The sequence below is a fragment of the Trichosurus vulpecula genome, chromosome 2 (genome assembly GCF_011100635.1).
Source record: "Trichosurus vulpecula isolate mTriVul1 chromosome 2, mTriVul1.pri, whole genome shotgun sequence".
Classification (NCBI taxonomy): domain Eukaryota; kingdom Metazoa; phylum Chordata; class Mammalia; order Diprotodontia; family Phalangeridae; genus Trichosurus; species Trichosurus vulpecula.
The window spans coordinates 421,195,459-421,210,950 of NC_050574.1; the positions used below are offsets into that span (position 1 = coordinate 421,195,459).

The following is a 15,492-nucleotide window of genomic DNA, read 5'->3' on the forward strand; positions in this document are numbered from 1 at the left end:
ATTCACTTGTAAAAATAACATTTAATGAGGTTTAACTTTTTCCATTTTAGTAATGACGCTTAGCATATTTATGTCTCAGTGGAATCTCTCTTTCCAGAAGCTCTCTACTAACAAACCTTGTGATACAGATAAACACACTGCAATGGTGTAAGAGTGGACATTTATTATAACTAATATATGTGATAAGACAATGATCACAGCCTAAATATTGGTCACAATAACAAAGCTTAATCCAGCCAAGCACATACAAACAAGTGAAAGTGTAAACTTTGAAGACATGTTAAATACATGTGAAAATGGTATTGAAACTGAATTGTAACAGCTTTAAAAAATAAGTCCCCCATTGCCATTTTACCTCATCCAGCTAACATTTTTACGTGATATATATATATATATATATATCTACATATATGGTGAATATTTTCTGACTAGGAGATGGCATGAAAGGAGAAAAATGTCATAAAATAGTGGTACTTCATAAAAAAGTATTGGGAAAATTTAGTTAACCAGGGCAACAGTGGAGCAAACTTAGGCATGTGATAATTCGTGAACAGAGCTGAGGTTTATTTGAGATAGCAATACTAGGCAAATCAGTATTCTAATTTATAACATCTTACATAAGTAGATGTTTTCCTTAGCTTATGGAGAAATGAGCTAAATAGTGGCAGTATCCATATATCTGGGGGCATAAAAATAATCCATTTAAGTTGTAAAATTATGCTTAAAGGAATCTTACATAGAAAAAAATGTCTTTAACCATTTTCATAGTGTACATTATGTGCTCATATGGGAGTATAGTCTCTTCAGTCCAAAGTCCTGCCTTCAACTAATAGTCAATGTAAAACAATTGTTTTGATTAAAGTAACCTGTATTCCCTTTAATGTAACATCCCTTTAGTCTCAGAAATGTGTATTTTTCAATAAGCTACCAGTTCAAGATATGTAATTCCCAAATAAGTATCTTTGGTATACATATGTGTGTTTTAAGTTTCAGCGGTAATGTTAAAATTTAAATCATTTTGATATGTAAAATCAGTCAAATTTTTCTCATTCCCATAAATACTGAAATGTAACACTAGTCTTTGGTTGCAAATAACCATATTGAAACATTATTACATTTACTTTTAAGTTGATACAAGTGTAGCTTCCTTTCAGTTGAATGCAGTAATAGCAACAAATGTGCTTCCCGATTGTGATTTTACGTGTATATTCATAATTATCACATACAAATAAAATTAATGGGAAACTGACATAATTCGACCTTTGAGAATACTGAAAAGATATTTCTTCTGCATCAAGTTTTAGTTAACTTAAGTCCCTTTAAAAAAAAGCTAATACTTTTTATTCCCTTTTGAAAAAGTGGAGTGTTTTTATGTAGGCCTGAATGAAGCGGCTTAGCAAAACAGTAATACTGACAAACAGCATCTTACACCATTAGCTAAACATTGACATGAAGGCAGTGAACATCTACAGTATGTGAGACCACATGATGTCATCAACATGGGAGATGGCTTATGTCAGTCCAATTTCTTCAAGAACACTACGTGGGGTTTCAGCTTCCTGTGAAGGGAAAATTCAAGAGTCTGGTAAGCAGATCTTGTGGGTTTCAGAATTTTAAGATTGTTCTGAGAAGAATGTGCATGGGAAAATTATTATCTGAAAGCCAAAAAATTTTAAATGCCAACTGCAAGTACAAAGAACAAAAGAAAAAGCAATTTTTTTTTTGATGTTACTGAAGCAACGGGTCATATACACTTCAGAGTAGCTTTCAACCTTTATGGCTCAAAACATCTTTTTATAGATGAGAGCATGAAACACACACTATACTAAAAGTTAAAAATAAGACCACTGAAAAGTAAATTCAGTTGAATTTCTCCACTTGAACCAGTAGAAACAGTATCCCAAATTCCCTTGCTGCTTTCATGTAATTTAGATCATCATTTGCCGATTATAACAATGGAAATCTTTTTCATGTATTTTGGAGTTTGGTATCTTAAGTCATTTTAAAACATCAACATTTAACATCTTTGATAACCACTGTCATATCCAGAAGCAAACAATATTGGTAAAGGCAATGTAGAGCAACAAGATACCAGGACAGCAAAAATACACAATTAAATTTTGTAAATCCCACAATTAGGACTAGGAGAAAGCATGTATCTTTTGAAATTGTGAAAGGTGACTGCAAATTTTGAAACAATTTATTTTACACAGGTTTTGATTTACTAGCAACAATTTTATCAAAAGAGGATACTGCATCTTTATGGAACCAAGCACTGATCAATTTTATATGCACTCATGACCAAGTAAACTTACTTTAGCATCCTAAAACACGGTACAGCACAAAGCAAGGAAAAGAAAAATATTAAACAGTACATCTTTGGAAAATCACACCTTTAGATGATACATTATAAAGTTTTATGTTCAGTCTAAATACAGGTACTTGGCCACATAAACCAACCTTTAGGAATAAGTATATATGCTTTTTGACATTTTATTATATTTATGTGCACTGAGGTGTGTAGAAGCAGGAACATTTTACTTTTGAAAGAGTATCTAATAAAGTCTGTTCATTGTCACTTGTGAAAATGACAAAGTTTAGGGGATTGGCTATAAAATGTTGAAATGGGTCAGAGAGTAAGAACAAATTCATTAAAAAATTCTAAGAACTTTGTTGTAATGACTGGAGGGAATAATACACATATTACATACATACACACTCACACTATACACACCTTTTTTTCTGCTCTGCTCCAGCCCATTAAGTCAGCTAGTTTACACTATGCATGAAAACTGACCAACAGAATTCTATTTTGACACTATGCTGCATACATCTACTCAGTTAAGAGCTACCAGTATAGAACTATTCCTTGGAGCTAGTAAGATCTTTTCTGTGTTTCACTTTGCTATCTTAGAGTATTTGCTGAAAACCAACAGATTTTTTAAAAACATTTTCCTAACATTTTAATAAATACAAAATGTGCTTTTGTTAATTTGGATTACAGCAGTTAATGTAGAATAGAGGTGTCAATCTCATGAGTATTGCCGAAAGCTGGTTAAAATGGAACTGAAAAATGTTTTAACAAAATAAATAAAAGCAAATATGACATAGATAATGTGGTTCTCTATGTTATTATTCAGGCTGCAGGGATCTATTTCTCTTTTAGTTTGACCCCACCGATGTAGAATACACTTTTCAAAATTTATATACAAACATACATATATACACACGTATAGGTATATAGCAAACATTACCTGGACACACTGAAATCTAAAATTCTCCTGGGTAGATGGGACAAGGTGGAGGAGGAAAGCCATTCACATGAGACAGGGTACATGCAATTTTTTTTTTATTTTAGACATGCCAAGAAAGCTATTTCAGAACGTAGCCCTTTAAAGCAAGCAGCTACATCCAAACAACAAGAGAAGCAACATTTTGGTACAGCTCAGCAAACAGCATTTTTGGCCAACAGGCATGATAATGTGCATGGTAACATTACATTAAATACTGAATTACCTTAAAAAATTCTTTCTTGGGAAAAAATAACTAGGTCCTAGAATACAATATATTCCCAATCTGATTAACCCTTTTGTGATAGCAGAAGTATTATTTTACGATTTAGAAAAACACAAATAACTTAATTCCTAATCACCTGCCTAACCTACTTTGATAGGCTCTGCCACAATGATTAGTTTGATTAAATAATCATTTTGTAGGTGATTATTCTTAATGACCTGATTTATTCTTCAAGATATGGAACTATGGAATTTTTCCTTCTGAAATTGAATTAAAAGTCTATGTAACATTGACCAGTGAGTATGAAGGTTTTGATGTATTTCAGACATATAAAATCAAAACTATCAAAATGTATATTTAGACTTTTCATCTAAAGGTGCTATCTTTATAAATATAAGCAGTTGTAAAAGTTTTGAAAGAATCATTATTAATGCTAGCTAGCATCCAGTGCAAAAAGACAATTTTTTAATTAAATCATTCAGCAAATGCAGAATTCTACCCTTCTGCATACCAGTTTAAAGAAGGACAAATCATTCTGTATGTTAACCATTATACTATAATATGCTTTGTACTTTTATACTTTTTTATTTATACTTTTCCTTTGCTATTTCTACATGTACTTAAATATGCAGAGTTATAGGACACATTCATTATGCAATTCTACATACTAGTCCTGCTAGTTTGGGTTTAGATTTAGTGGGCCATATACTACCATTACACTATTTTGGCTATATTGTTAACATTTTCCTTTAACTATGAAATTAATCAGAGATGATTGGTTAATAACAAGTATGTACACAAGATGAAAACTTTACTAAAAACATACACATGTTATATATTTCATGAAAAAAAATTAAACCAGTTATTGACAGGAACAAACTACATCAAGATGACATGGGGAAAAACAACGTAAATGTGGGGATGTAAATAAGGAAGAAAAAGTACAATAGTAAAATGGTTATGATTTCTATATTCAAGATGATTTGTTTCACCAGCTGTTCTGTCATAAGTAAATCAGCTCTATTTCCTCTGAAATTCTGCATACTCGATGAGTGATGTCATTTAGTACACAGGGACATTAAAGTATTCATGGCGTGGCTACAAAAGAAATGCACACATTCTTATATATGGTACACAAATGGACATGTAACACAACATTAATTCTACTTGGATGTTCTATGTCTCATACAGTTACCATATACTAACATTTCACTTAGGCAGCTGTATTTTCATCTAGTAAAACCTCAATTAACTGGGATAGGTGAGGGGAAAAAATATGCATTGTTTTTTAGGAAAACTAGGTCAAGAATAACTGAATGAAAAATAGTTTTATCTACTCATTGAAACTTCTGAGGGATGTTCTAGAGACAAGCCATGTTCATTTTAATCTTATATGCCTACGATAAAATTGTATGATCACAGAAACTTTAATACTAGAATGCTAAGGATAATATAGTACAATCCTTTCATTTTACAGGTGAGTAAAGTGAAGCCCTGAGAAGTGGCACAAACTATCACCTAGATCTGACTCCCAGTCCGTTGCTTCCTCCAAAGTCTCTTACTATGACAATGGGCATTAATGTTCAAAATTATAGCACTAAAACAATGCAAGATCCTGAAGCATCTAAGCAGGATTCAATTGTGTTAGCTACATCATATTCGCTGAAGCAGGAAAAGTCGACTAAGTTCTGGAAAGATTTTCAACAAGAGTTTTCTGATCAATGCTGAGTCAACCAGATAATTCTGCCAAAATGCACCATTAAGTGCTCCAGTTAATCAAGGTTTCATTATACTTAGGAAGAGAATTTAATCTCAATGAAAACAACTAGAACTTAAGGTGGATATAAATCTCCTTATACATCAAAAAGGAAAATCTTTTCCCAAAAAGAAAACTACTCACTCACCTGACATTTTAAGCTGCAAAAGAGCCAATTTCTCTTTTAATTAGAAAAAATAGGCACAATGCAACTATTCTTCAAGAATGTGATCTTAAGATTTGGGGAAATTAATATTTATTAAAGAGGAATTATATAAAGAACTCCCTACCTTAGTTGTATTAACTAGAATTTAAAAGTACCTATGTCTACAAATTTGCCAAAGAATGTTTCTTTCATTACAGATGAACTAAAAATAAACTAAAAGTAGAATTTTTAAAGTGTCCATAGTCTAATGTTAACTTAGTTTGAGATCACTTGCAACTGTAAAATCCTTAATAAAATATGCGCCCACATCTGATATTCTTGCTTAGAATGTCTGAGAATGAAATGCTGACGTTTTAGCTCAGGTAGTTCCTGATTAGTTTTGAATGCGTTTGTTTTCTAAACAAGGTAAAGTTATATCTAAATGAAATTAAGTAAAATGGAAAAAAAAATCCACAGTGCTTAGCTTTTTTTAAAGTGAATATCAAATGCTACAACTAAGATGGGAAAGCAACTGTAAATGAGCAAAGTAAAAACAGGCACCAGAGATATTCCCTCATTTTCATAGGGAAATTCTGTTTGTGTATAATCAGCATACCCATAGTTTGTGGGTATCTGAGAATTGCTAACATTTATATTATTTTGTGAAAAATACAATCATTTCTGAAAAATTTTTTATAGAAGTCAAATTACATTAAAGTAAAATCTTGTTTATGTACAGAATATACAGAATGATTATAATATAAAATGAAAACTAAAAGGAAGTCTAGCTCTGAAGAATTGCAATGACCAATTTTGATCCCAGGACAGATCTCAGAATAGCTAGACCTACTCTCCTTCCTCTGAGGAGTCAAGAACGTTTCATACAGTGTTAGACAAAGTTACCGTATTGTTTTTTCTTTGCTACAAGGGAAAATTCAATTCTGGCTTGGGAAGGGACGTATTTGGAAGTGACGTATTTGGAAGTGACTAGGAGATTATGTGTGTGTGTGTGTGTGTGTGTGTGTGTGTGTATATGTGTGTGTGTGTGTGTGTATATACATATACACACACACACATACACACACATATATATACACACGTGTGTGTGTACATATACACACACACATATATACACACACGTGTGTGTGTATATATACATATAATGTTTAAAAAAGTACCAATAAAACGTTAAAAACCCTCCAGTATGTCCTCTTCCCTCCCCTGCCCCCCAAAATCCCAAGCTCCAGGAAATGGAACACACATTGGAGAAATGCTTAATATAACAAAATAACTGGGACATTATTTTTGAAATGAAATTAATTTCTTACAGTATAGAAAGACATCTATCAGTAAAAGACAAATTTCTATTAGACATATGATATTTATACTTTAAGTTGTTAGTAATTATACATACAACTAAGATTTAAAAGTATTACTCATTCTTAGAACAAAGGAGTCATATTTAGACACTGTATCTATACTTTTCCAATATGAGAGAAGCTGAAAAGGACTTTGAGATCATTTAATTCTGCTCCTTATTTACAAGTAGGTGTATAGACATAAAAACCAAAAGGTCTATTCTAAGGTTCTCATATTAAAAATCCACAAATTCTTAATTGAACTCGCTGTAACTTATGTTTTCATGTCCTGGGTTTTCTAAAAGCAATGAACAGGAAGACAACTTATTTTTGAAGTTAAGTCAGCTTTCAGCTAAGTAATGAACATTCCTTCATTTTTATAGTATTTTTAATTCTTAAAAAGTTTTTGTTTTTTTCTTTTTTTAGTGTCCTTATGTACTTTTTTTTTTAAAAATGCAGAAACTAACAGAGATCTTGACTTAACTGGTATTTATATATAACAAAAGGGTTTATGCCAAGATAAGAATGGATTTGGTTTGTTGTACTCCCAAAAATTATGAAGGAAAAGCTATCAATGCTAACTAACAAATCTAAGTAACCCTTACTCTTGACAAAATTGAATATCCAGGGAGAGATAAAATGTTATATAATACCTTTGGTATGGTACTCATCTAACATTAACATAACACTTATTGTTGTGCTGGGTGCTGGGCGCTGTGCGAAGCACTTTGCAATTATCATCTCATTTCATCCTCACAACAATCTTGGTAGGTGGGTGCTATGATTATCTCTATTGATGAGGAAAACGGGCAAAAAACAGGTGAAGAGATCTGCCCAAGGGTTACAGAGCTAGTAAATGATTCCAAGCCCTGTGCTCTATCCACTGTCACCCAGCACTGCCCCAATATCTGCCTAAGTCCTTGTGGAGCCATCAGTTTTTCTTCTTGGTCTATCTTCAGTTCTGTACTTGATAACAAGAAATTGTACAGTATGTGTCACATACAAACAGGATAAGTCTCAAAGGAAAAAAATCCAGAACTAAGGAATATATAAAAAGAAATACCCTTAATCAATAAGGTGTTATGACTTATCTGACAATGTGTGGCTAATGCATATTTTAATTTGTATTATTATATTGCAATTTTTTTTGATTTGACAATGTGTGATTATATACATTTCAGACACCATACAAAATAGCTCTGTAATCAAAAAATGTCTCATGTCTTTTCAATTTTACTTTATTTAATGCTGGGTTTTTTTTAGAGGTTGGAAAGGGATTCATCACGGTGGGAAGGTGAGCCTGTGTTTTCAAGGGCTATGCCAACTAAGTACAAGATATGGAGGTTCCTATAACCTGGAAAGTTTGAGTATTGCATTCTGTGTCTGCTGTCTAATAAGCAACTTAAATTCTAAGAGGTCTGCCACTTAAATGTTTTAGTCTTGATGATACATGATTAACCACTCTCTAAGACCCTGAATCTGTGAATCTGTGTAACACAGTGACAGAATTCTCACCCCGATAAAACGAGGAAACTTTAGAAGGAACACTGATTTTTACTGAAGTACTGGCCAAGAGTCAAATAAAAGTCTGTTTAATCCCTCAAAGGCTCAGTTCAACCTTTTTCATACCTTACATGTAAAAGCTAAATTATCTGCTTGTTTTAGTATTTAGAGATAAGAGTAAAACTTCCATGTCATCTTTACCCTTCACTTGCCGAGGGAGTCAAAAAGTATTGAGTACCTACTTGGGCCAGGCTCTGTGCTAAACACTAGTGAGGCAAAGAAAGGCAAAAACAAAACAAAACAAAACCCAGTTCCTACACTCAAGTAGCCCACAGTCTAATGGAGGAGATAACATGCAAACAGCTATGAACAAACAAACAATAGACAAGATAAATTGGAAATAACCAATAGAGAGACAGCATTAGATTTAAGGGGGATTAGGAAAGGCTTCCTATAGAAGGTGGGATTTTAACTGGGACTTGAAAGAAGCCAGAAGTCAGGAGGCAGAGCATTTTAGACATGATGGTGGTTAGCCAGTGCAAACTCAGGAGATGAGCATCTTGTACTAGGAACAATAAAGTGCTCCACCTCACTGGATTGTTACATGGTGTGTGGGGGTGGGGGGTGGGGGGGGGGGCGGTAATGAAGGACTCTCAATGCCATAGGATAACTGGAGTTATATGGAATAGGGGGATGACATGATCATCCAAGGGAATTTATTTCAGGCTGCTAAAGTATGGGTAAGAAAAGAGGGCAAAAAAGAACACAGAAGAAAACAACAGTCATACTTATTTAGAGGCCTAAAAATCAGAAACTGAAATACTCAAGACTATCTGATTTCTTGTATTTTTTATTTTCTCTTGATTCAATTTTTATTCAGGGATTACTTGGTGAAATCTTTCAAAATCAAATTAGAACTCAATTCATAAAATATATTAAACCCATAAAACATTATTGAGGTAAACCTCTTTAGAGGCTCCAAAAACACTATGAAAACCTGGTCTTAACTACTACAGGATATGAAAGAAAAGTAGAGAACAAGAATAGTAGTAGTAGGCTTCTTGGTATAAAATATTTGGAAACTTCATTCATCTCTAGAGCAGTGACTCCCAAATAAAAAACTGTATGATTTTAGAAAAGAGAGAATTTGATTTGGAAATAGCTAATCTGAAGCATGAATCCCTTTACAACATCCTGGACAAGTAGTCTCACTGTATTTTCAGCAAGTCACTTCTCTCTGGACTTCAACGTGTAAAAAGCCTGGACTACTTAAGGTCATTTCTAAACTTCTAAACAAACAACATAACTTAAAAGCTCTTCTGTAACATCTGCTTACAATGAGAATAATCCATTAAGTCAATTAAAAAAAACCCATTAAACTCTTTTCATTCCAGCAGTTTGAAAAAGCAGCATGCTTTCATGTCACTGGATTGGTAGTTTAAGGACCTCTATTCGTACCCCCAGGAGCTATGCTACTTATCACCTTTGATACCTTGGTTAATGAGGGGTTAGACCAGATGATTACTAAGGTCCCTTTCAAGCTCTAAATTGCATTTTCCTATTACTATCCTAATCATCCAGCCTCTACCTGAACATCTTCAGAGTAAGGGAATTATTTTATCCTCTCTCAATTCTATTCTGGAATAGCTCTACTCATTAGGAAATTTTTATTTTGGGCCAAAATCTGTCTTCTTATAACTATCACTCATTGATCCTATTCTAGCCCCCTAGAACAAATAAAAGTAAGTTTCACCCCTATTCTACATGATAACCTTTGAAATATTTGAAGACAATAATATGTCAGCAAAGCCTTCTCTTTTCCAGATTCAACTGTCCTGCTTCTTTCTACAGATTCTCATTTTTTGTCAACTCATCGCGCATCCTCCGAGGCATATGGGATTGAATACTAGTGAGTAGAAGACATGAGTCTTAATCCTGCCTCTGACACTGGCTGTGTGACCATGGCCAAGTAATTTAATCTCTTGGGGCACATATTACCTCATCTCTAAATTGGAAATAACGCCTGCAGAATCTATCATGCTGGCATGTTTTGAAGATTGCATGTACAAAAACCATTTTGTAAACTTTAAAGTACTATACAAATGTCAACTGTTTTAATGTCCCTCAGCAAAGACAACAAAGACAACCTCCATCCTGTCTTTACTAAAATATAGAACCCAGAATCATATAAAATATTCCAGGTATGGTCTCAATAGGGCAGAGTACAACAGAACAACAGACGTACTGTTATTATTAATAGCATTTATGCAGCACTTTAAGGTTTGCAAAGCATTTTACAAATATCTCATTTTAACCTCACCAACTCTAGGAGGTGGGCAATATTATCACCCCCATTCTACAGATAAGGAATGAGGCACACAGAGGTTAAATGACTTGTTCAGGGTCATACAGCTAGAACTCAGGTCTTCCTGACTCTGGGTTCGACACCGGACCACCTAGATGCTATGTTTTATTCACTATATTATTAATTCAGCCTACAATTACTCTAGCTTTTTTTGGCTGCCATGTCACACAACTGATTTGTTCCTAGATTTCAATCTGTTAAAATTCCAACTCTTTTTCACCTTGAACAGCTTTTCAGCCATATGCGCTCCATCCTGTACTTGAACAGATCACTGCTTTTAACCGAAGTGCAGGATTTTCAATTTATCCTTATGTAATATTATCTTATTAGATCTGGTTCATTATTCTAGCCCACTAAAGTCTTTTTGGATGATTCTGTCATCTGACATTTTTAGCCGTTCCGCTAGGTTTCCTGTTATCCCCAAATGAGAAGTATGTTAAGTTTTTATCCAATGAAGCAATGATAAAAAAATTCTGATTAAAAAGGAGGAATGACAGGTCCTTGATATGAATAATTTCTACTCTACAAAGGTCTCTTTCCAGGTTGACAATACCCCATTACCAGTCTTTGGATCCATTTATGAATTTACCTAGTATTCAACTTACGTATCTCTCCATCTTTTTCCAAGAGGCTATCATGATATTCTCTGAAGTGTAAGTTAGTGCTGTTTATGGCATTGTACTGCTATACTAGTTTAGTATAGAAATACTCAAATAGGTTGACAATATTAAAGATAGGAGTATTCCTTTCAAGAATTAATTTGCTGTGTCTCTTACAGACACACATACACGTACACACACACACAGATAAACTCCCTAAGTTGTCCATTCAACTGTATAGCATAGCCTAGAGAAAAGGCATTCTTCATCCACTTGCCCAATTAGGAACAGAATTACAATCAGAACTCAGGTATTCTGACTCAAAAATCAACATACTTTTTTTCCAAGTCCTGTAAAAAAACTTTTTACAAAGGACTGAAGAGATATATAGGGCAATTGCGCTTACCTTTAATTTTAAAAAAGGAAAAAGTATTAATATAACAAATACAACTTGACTTAGAAGTTAACTTTAATTATAACATGGGGTAAAGTTTTATGTCACATTTCACCTTATTTTCTATTTGTATCCTAAAGGAAACACAATCCTCTATAATAAACTGCATTTATGGTTATAAAAGCATTTTTGCAATTGAACATGAAACATTCCAAATAATGTACTAAAAAAATCCTAAATAGCTTTGGAAAACAAATGGAATAAGCATTAGGCCCTAACAGTTTGTCATCTCTAGAAAAGGTACCTGAAACAAAAAAAAATTAATTAATTTTAATACGGGAGGGAGGGGAAGAGAGAACACTGTCACAGTTTCACAGTTTACTGGGCTCAGCTTATTTCTGAATAGCCATTATCAAAATGAACCATGACAGGTTTTCTTAGGAATATACTTTTGGTCTTCTATGCATCTTTGTGAGGCATACTGAAGTACAAATTCCATGGCAGTTATAGTTAACTATTATATAACGGCTACAATAAGGGTTACAACACCTTCAATACTAGGTTTCTTGATTTACCTTCCTTCCTCTTCCACTACTCCGATCAATGTTTCTTTAACAGCTACTATTTTCAAGTACTGTGTGCCTACTTTCCCTCTGAGCTTCAACCAAAAGGCCTTGCCCCTTTCTCAGTTACAATTTTCCCTTTAGTGCTTGTTCTTTTTCATTCCCCAAAGGTGGCTAGTTTTTGGCTGCTGCTGTATCACCCTAGCCACAAATCAGAAAAGATGAAATGAATATAGACTGAGGGTCTAAGTCACAGATTAAAAACAAATGATGCAGGTATTTTTGCTGTGGCTGCTGTTTTATTGAATGTAGAAGTCATTTTTTTTTCCTCATAAGAAATTACAAATCATGAAAAGGACAGTTTTAGAGGAAACTAAGAAAATCTCTATGAACTAGAGCAGAGTAAAGTGAGCAGAGATAGAACAATTTATACAATAACAACGTTATAAAGAAAAACAACTTTGAAAGGCTTTAACAAATTATGATTACAAAGGACCAAAGATGAAGCACACTACTACATCCTGTCAGAGGTGCGTTAGACTTACAACACAGAATGGGATACACATTTTTGGACATGGCCAATGTAGTCATTTTCTTTATTATGCATAGTTGTTATGAGGTTGTTTTTTCTTCTTTTAAAAAAATCATTCAAAATGAAAGGGAAGTAAGAGGGAGAGAACAACCTTTCTGTAGTTTCCACATGTGTGAAATGAGGACACTACTACTTCATTTGGTTTAAACATCTTTCTTTGTTGTAAAGAAAATGCTTTGTAATGCAGGATAAAGATTAAAGCCAACTATATCAGATATCTGCATGAAAACACTTCCAACTGTCAGCTGAAGTTACTGTGATGCAATTGAAACCTACATAACTCTTATCTTTAAAAGTATTCTGCAATTCATAGTGCCAATCCAAATTATTACCTTAATATGGTAATTTTATACAGAAAAATCACAATAAAATAACCAATGTATAAAAATAGTTCATGAAATATTTAATATATTTAGAAAATTGCAAAATTTCTAATATAAACAAGTTTTTTCTCCAAAGATTCTTACCATTGCTTTTTGAAGCACTGCTATATTTTCCTTAATAAACATCCTCTCTACAAATATGCTGATATATTATAGATACAAATATAATCTATTCTAATATGCAGCATACAGCATCAAAATAAATCATGTCTATAAGCCTCTATCTCCTAAAAGTAATATATTAAAAACTACATACTCAATAATTACTTATAAATAGGTCATCTTGAAGAAGATGCAACAAATTCCCAGGTTTAATGCTTGCTTTATTTTCCACAAACCACTTTTATAAGAAACAGTATCAACAGCAAAGCTCAAAAGGGGTCTTAAAATAAAAAAAAAAACCAAACCCGAAACTTCAAATTGATGCTGTTAGTATGAAAAAGAAAGGGTTAAAACACACCCCAAAGCACTCTTTTAATACCATCATGCAAATACTGCAGAGGGTTTAAGCCCCATCACCCATACTAATATTACTGCTTTGCCTTCACTTTATCAAGCAAGGACTTGAATTCATTTCACGTGCAACAATCTTTGCATAGCACCTCATTTTATCCATGCCACCAAAATGGTAAATTTAGTAATTACCAATAATTAGGGTGGGGGTGAAGGGAAACTAAAGCCTTATATTGTTCTTAATCATAAGATATCGTCAGACAAACCTCCCCAGTCTTCATTCTGGTTCTACAAAATTAAGCAGTAGAGAAAAATGGTTAAGTACCTGACTGAAAAAATGTGTGTATTCTTTGTGTTTTTGTCACTACAGATAAGGTAGGAAAATTCTAGTGTTTTATCCACCCTCCCCCTGCCCCGTCATGCTTCCTTCCACCTTGAAACCTAATATTAACTAAGGTATTTTAATATTGGTGGTGATGGGAAAGAAGATTTATTATATTGACTATGCAATATATTTTTAGAAGGAATATATTTATTTGGACAAATTTCTAGGCCTTGCCCCAACTGACATTATCTGGTTATACAGCTATATGACAAAAGGATAAAATACATAGTCCAGTCTGGAAATAAATACATTGATCTTTTAACTTTCATTTCAATCAAAATACTATTTATTTGGACTTGTATAAAAATAAATGCACCTGACATACTAGTCATATTAGATTCTATTTGGGTAAAATCATTGTTTAAAATCCATTTGTCCTACCCCTGACTTACTGCATATCATAAGAAAAATATCTATTCTACTTATTAACTGCCATATACAAACTGATCATCTGAAAAAAGAAAATCTTTAGCTTTTCAAGTTTCTATAGAAATAAGACCAACTCCACATAAAAAAAATATCTTGCTAATGGGCAGACACCTCAAAACCAATGTCTATTTTACAATTTTATATCTCAAAGTATATCAAAATGCTGTTAAATCCATACAAATGCCTAACCAAGTTGAAAAATGATGAGTGAAAGACTACTTTTCTACTACTATTAAAGTTTCACGGAGTTTTATGTAATTATGATAAGACTTCTGAGACCAATTTTAAGACAGGTTCTAAGACTGATTCCCCAAACTGTGAGTTGGAAGGTACTAAAGATAATATAGATCTAGGAAACATCTGCGCTTAACAAGAATTCTGTTTGGAAAATATTTTTTTGAAACTGTTAAAGATTTTTTTCTATTAAAAACTTGGATGAAGTAAATGCCAGGACAACACACTAAAGAGAAAACAAAACACTGTGTATGTCAAGTGCTGATGATAAGGCTACTACTGTATTTTCTTCACATGAAAAAAGTAATATGCCTGTTAATTATCAAATTATCTCCTAATGATTTGGGGGACTGGGGACATTTTGGCAAAACAATCTGGGAAACATGCCAAAGATACTTTCCTTTAAGAAAGGATGGTGGAGTCTATAACAGCATAAATAATTTCTGAATAAGCAACCACAATAAGAAAATTTAATTTAGCTGTGTACAAGATGATTTTCAGCACAAGCTGAAAATTATTTAATCTTATTAAAAATCCAATAGCTGCATGAACAAAAATATTTTACCTACATAGAACTCTTCTTATGTTTCTGCATGACTCTAGATGAAAACATCTGTGCTTTTAAAAGCATTTATAGATAAATAAATAATAAGCTCCAAGCTTCAAATGCCTGTATAGACAATGAAATGGAGCGTTAGGTAACTTCGTTAGCTTTTTTTTTTCCCCTTTCCAATTCTGAACTTTAACCTAAGCTTTCCTCACCTAAAGATCAAAAAAATTCAATTAGAAGAAACCAATTCTAGTTATGATCTATCAA

The 15,492-nt window shown here is 33.1% G+C and overlaps 1 protein-coding gene across 7 annotated transcripts in view; it reads right to left on the minus strand.

Annotated features, from left to right (window-relative positions):
• Window position 1: 1 nt before the first annotated feature.
• Window positions 2-15,492, minus strand: part of AP1S2 (adaptor related protein complex 1 subunit sigma 2) — a 32,469-nt gene continuing 16,978 nt past the window's right edge. For 2 of the 7 annotated variants that reach the window (XR_005009543.1, XR_005009544.1), the window contains exons 5-6: window positions 13,820-13,915; window positions 2-1,559 (exon numbers count right to left, since the gene is read on the minus strand). Coding sequence is in view for 5 of the 7 variants with exons in the window: in XM_036743316.1 (XP_036599211.1) it covers window positions 1,512-1,559; window positions 2,316-2,324 (57 nt within the window). In the remaining 2 variants the exon portion in view is untranslated. Of the gene's footprint in view, window positions 1,560-2,315; window positions 2,325-3,338; window positions 4,615-13,819; window positions 13,916-15,492 lie in introns of those variants that run through there. The other 5 variants (XM_036743316.1, XM_036743317.1, XM_036743320.1 and 2 more) reach the window with 4 other exon arrangements.